This window comes from Pseudophryne corroboree, chromosome 4, assembly GCF_028390025.1.
Source record: "Pseudophryne corroboree isolate aPseCor3 chromosome 4, aPseCor3.hap2, whole genome shotgun sequence".
NCBI lineage: Eukaryota > Metazoa > Chordata > Amphibia > Anura > Myobatrachidae > Pseudophryne > Pseudophryne corroboree.
The window spans coordinates 688,905,802-688,910,165 of record NC_086447.1 but is presented as its reverse complement, the minus strand read 5'-3'; the positions used below and the strand labels follow the sequence as shown (position 1 = coordinate 688,910,165).

General features: G+C 48.0%; 1 protein-coding gene across 1 annotated transcript; it reads left to right on the top strand.

Annotated features, from left to right (window-relative positions):
- The first annotated feature begins 1,696 nt into the window (after positions 1–1,696).
- LOC134910981 (B box-binding protein-like) lies at positions 1,697–2,509 on the top strand. Its single transcript, XM_063919376.1, has one exon. It carries the CDS (start codon positions 1,697–1,699, stop codon positions 2,507–2,509), a length of 813 nt encoding a protein of 270 aa, XP_063775446.1.
- The last annotated feature ends 1,855 nt before the right edge of the window (positions 2,510–4,364 follow it).

Genomic DNA, 4,364 nt, shown 5'->3' with positions numbered 1-4,364 from the left:
GGAACTGAACAGTCTGAAGTCATCGCAAGCGCTGAGTAGGTATTGAGCTACTCTAAAACTGCACAAAAAAATTTTGCCGCCGCTCTGCGATCCTTTCGTTCGCACTTTTGCTAAGCTAAAATACAGTCCCAGTGGGAGGCGGCATAGCGTTTGCACGGCAGCTAAAAACTGCTAGCGAGCGAACAACTCGGAATGACCACCTATGTTTTCCTTTGGATGGTCTTTCTTGATTTGCCTCGCCCACTGGCCCCCGTCTTCTTGTAAAACTTTTCCTCGAGGCCCTGCTTTCACCCTCGTGGTCACTCCTAAAGGGGGCTTTTGTGACTGTGAAGAAGTTTGTTCAGAGGAGATGTCACTGTCACTTATAGATAAAGCACCTTTACTAGAGACGTGTGTCAAATTGGTGCTTTTGTTCTGTTTCCTGGGCTTTCTTGGAAGGGATCTGAAACTACGTTGCTTGTTGTTAACCCATGCATAGACCCTGTGTTCCTCATAGTCACGATCCACAATAGATCTCTTCTTCTTTTTGAAGGCAATGATATCTGCTTTGTACTTATCTACTTGTGTAGCCAGCTGTTCTAGCCATAGGGTTTCAGAATCTTGTTTTAAGATGTTCAAGTTATCTTTCTCAAAGTTCACTATGTGCTCCCGTGTAGTTTTTAACTCTTGCTGACTCCTCAATATCCAAAAGAATTAAATCATAAGAACAATTATTCAGGACTGCAGCCCACCATTTGCAAAACTCCAAATTAAAGCGTCCAACGGTGGGTATGTTGCGAGTCCTGAATACCCTGGGGATTCTTTTATCCCTGTAATAGTCAGGAAGACTTACTCCATGTAGGAAGTAGTCTATTTCCCTTTTGCGCAGTTTAAGCAATTGTTTTACGAATTCTATGCTTTCCTGGCAGTGTTTGCCTGATGTTGGCAGTGATTGAGAATACAAATTCTTAGTAAATTACCGAGCTCTATTAAATAACAGCCGTGTTTGACCAATGGTCTATTGATTCGTATTTGTGTGGTCACAGTGTATCTCAATACGAATAGCCCCAACACCGCCTAGATTTGTGTTTAGTAAATTCCCGAGATCACACTTAGAAAAAAAAAAAAGCCAACTCAAATGAAACCGGGACCTTAGTAAATATACCCCAGTGAGTCCAGTCTGGCCAGAGGAGGAGAGGGGCCACAGATTCCTGTTTAGGTTGCTCTGGTCACCGGCAATCCCCGCAGTTCTAAGCCCATGTCCATGTAAGTAAATACCAATATAATTGTCATTCACTGTCTGTTCCCATTACTCTTTACCGTCTGTTCCCATTACGCATCACCCTCTCCCTGTCACACACTACAGCCACCCTCTCCCTGGCATCATCCACTGGAAAGTGGAAGAGCTAGACAGAGACCAAGATAGGAATAGACACCGAGAATGGCGTCAAGAGCGAGGTGGGCGTAGTCTACCCCATTGGGATGTAGTAAGAGAATCGGGCCAACGATCCACTGAACAGTTCCATGCTCCAGAAGGTACTGTATGTCCGCAAACCTCCGAAAGAGTGGAGGGAGTAGATCTACCACGGGAAGAACGACCCAGAGAGGCAGGGCCAAGACTGGTGTTGCAGAGTCAAGTCGGAGCGATGGGTGTTCCATCTGTGGGGATGATCGAAGAGCCAGAGCAAGAAAGGTGACAGTATTGTGGTTTAGTGCAATGCGTGGCTACGGCTTCATAAGGAGAACAGACACTAAGAGAACCATATATGTTCACTGTACGGGCATTCAGAAGACCCATCGGAACAAGTTAATCAGAAGCCTAAGAAGCGGGGAATGGGTCAAATTTGAATTGACCAATGGAAAAAAGGGCGTTAAGGCCATCAACGTCACAGGTCCTGATGGTGTTCCAGTACAAGGCAACAGACATACCATAGAGTATAACCAGTATTGGCGTTGTCTGCGTTATAGAAAGCCTCCACTCTACTACCAGCAAGATTACCAGCACAGCGGAAGCAGAGAGGAACCAAGAGACAACGATAGTGAGACCGGAAGGCCTAACACCGATCCTACTCGACCTGACCAGATGCCCCGACCACCAGAACCCGAAGTCCCAAAGCAAAGGGAACTGTTGGAAACAAGTGAGAGACCAGTTGTAAAGGGTCAGAGTGAGACAGTGCAACAGTACCTTCAAAATGTGATTAAGCCTCCGCTTTCTCCTCAACCAAAGCGGGAGTACATCCCAAGAAGGCAAGACGCGGATTACCGTGCAGCAAATCTTGAGCAAACAGATGCCGGTGCGACCGACCTGAAAAGGGACACTGAAGCAGTGGTCCACATGGCTGTGACAAAGATAGTGAAGCCCTTGGAATTCAAAAGCTCAGAACCAGCTATGCCTCCATCCAAACCTAAGACCACGGCAGAAACCCCAAAGGCAGCTGAGAAGGCCGAGACCCGTTCCACTGAAGTGAAGAGTGTAACGGATAGCGAGTACATGACCATAACGGGAGAAGAATTCACCTTCAGGTTATAGCAGGCTATACAAAGATCCATGAGACGCAACAAAGGTGTACTACGTGCTCAATGCAGATAGCACACCGTGATATAAAGTACAGGAGATGGAAGATCCACCTGTGGCAGAAGGTCGGGGATCCTTGGGGAGCATACTCTTACGTGACTAGGCCTGTAAATACCTTTATGTTCAGAAACGTGTTATGGACTTTTTGCTATGTTGCCCAATGCATGAGGACATGCAATCTTCCAGAGGGAGAATATGTGATATGCTGCGGTGTACCTTAAGCCCAGAACTGCAGGGGTTAACTGGCTGGCCAGTTGCTAAGCAACCACAGCCGGCAGGAGGATTGGCCGCTGCAGAGCGGGAGAAGTGAGAGGCGGGGGTTGGCGTCGGGCAGTGAGGGACATCACACTGCCACAGAGGCGAGGAAGAGGTCAACCCTGCCACCGGGGCTAGGGCGAGACGAAGAGAAGAGGGGTGTGCTCAGGGGAAGAGAGTGGACGGGATGCGCTCCCGCTGAGAAGTGAGAGGAGACATGCAGCGCCACCAGCTGAACAGGACGGAGAGGCGCCGTGCAGCGTGTGTGGAGAGGAGGCGCGTGCTGAAGAGGGGCTGCTGCTGGAGTGGAGCACGTGGCTGCAGGGCAGGAGAGAGCCACTGCGGGTAGCGGTCAGGGGGACAGCCGGGACCAGCAAGCCCTCTTTGTGGCCCCAGAGGACGGAACCGCAACAGCAGCAAAGTGCTGCCAGCCAGAGCCATTCAGCGTGACCCTGGGAGGTGGAGACCGCTGGAGACCAGGTACTTTTTTTTTAAAATTCAATAAGTTTTTATTGGGTTTTATATTGATTTAACATTTAAACATTGCCAAGGGCAAAACATAACAAAAATAAAAATATAAAATAAACAAATAAAAAGCAATAAAATCAACAGCAGGCTTACGGTTGAACATAAAGAGCATAGCGGGACGTGCGGACATGGATCCCAGTCAAAGTCATATATCAACAGAGCATTGATGACCTAGTGTTACTATATATTTTACACAGCGCATTACACGTTGCCACGGTATTAACATTCATTTGAACCCGGCTGGCCGCGGGCCACACACCCCACAAATCTCCCATAGAAGGCACTCATAACAGTTGATTAAATAATTCTAGGGCTCAACCGTACTTATCCGTGAAATAGCGAGAACTCATCCACTTTCCCCATGTAGCAATAAACTTTTTTTCCGCATTCCTGGCCAGAAATACAAATTTTTCATGTGTAACAGAGGTGTTAACCAGAGAAATCCAGGATTGTGGGGCTGGGGCTTCATTAGCCAACCACAGTCTGGCTATGCAAACCTTGGCCAAAGCACAGAGGTTCACAACATAGCGTCGACCGGGTGGATCCATAACCTCCTTATCTATAGCCGCTAATATACAAGAGATAGGTGTAAGTACGGAAGGGGGACACCCGTATCAACTATAGCACGCATAACCTCCTCCCAAAAAGCCGACACCATGGGACATAGCCAGAGCATATGCCAAAAGTCTGCTCCCAGACTACCACATTTGGGACATTTTGAGCTATGGGATCCCCCTATATGCGACAGCCTCACTGGGGTCATATATACCCTATGTAGTACGAACAACTGAATTTGCTGATATCGGACAGATGAAGTTGAAAGCCGGCACGATCCCAGAGCACCCTCCCATATGTCATCCGACAATGGACCCAGATCAGACTCCCACTTAGTCCTGAGGGAGACAAGGGGGTCTATATGATGCATTTGAAGTAAACGGCCGTATATTTTGGAGACTAAATGTCCGGGTCCCACCGTTTGCAATAGTAATTTGACCGGGGAATCAATAAGCGCCGGAGGGCCATCAGG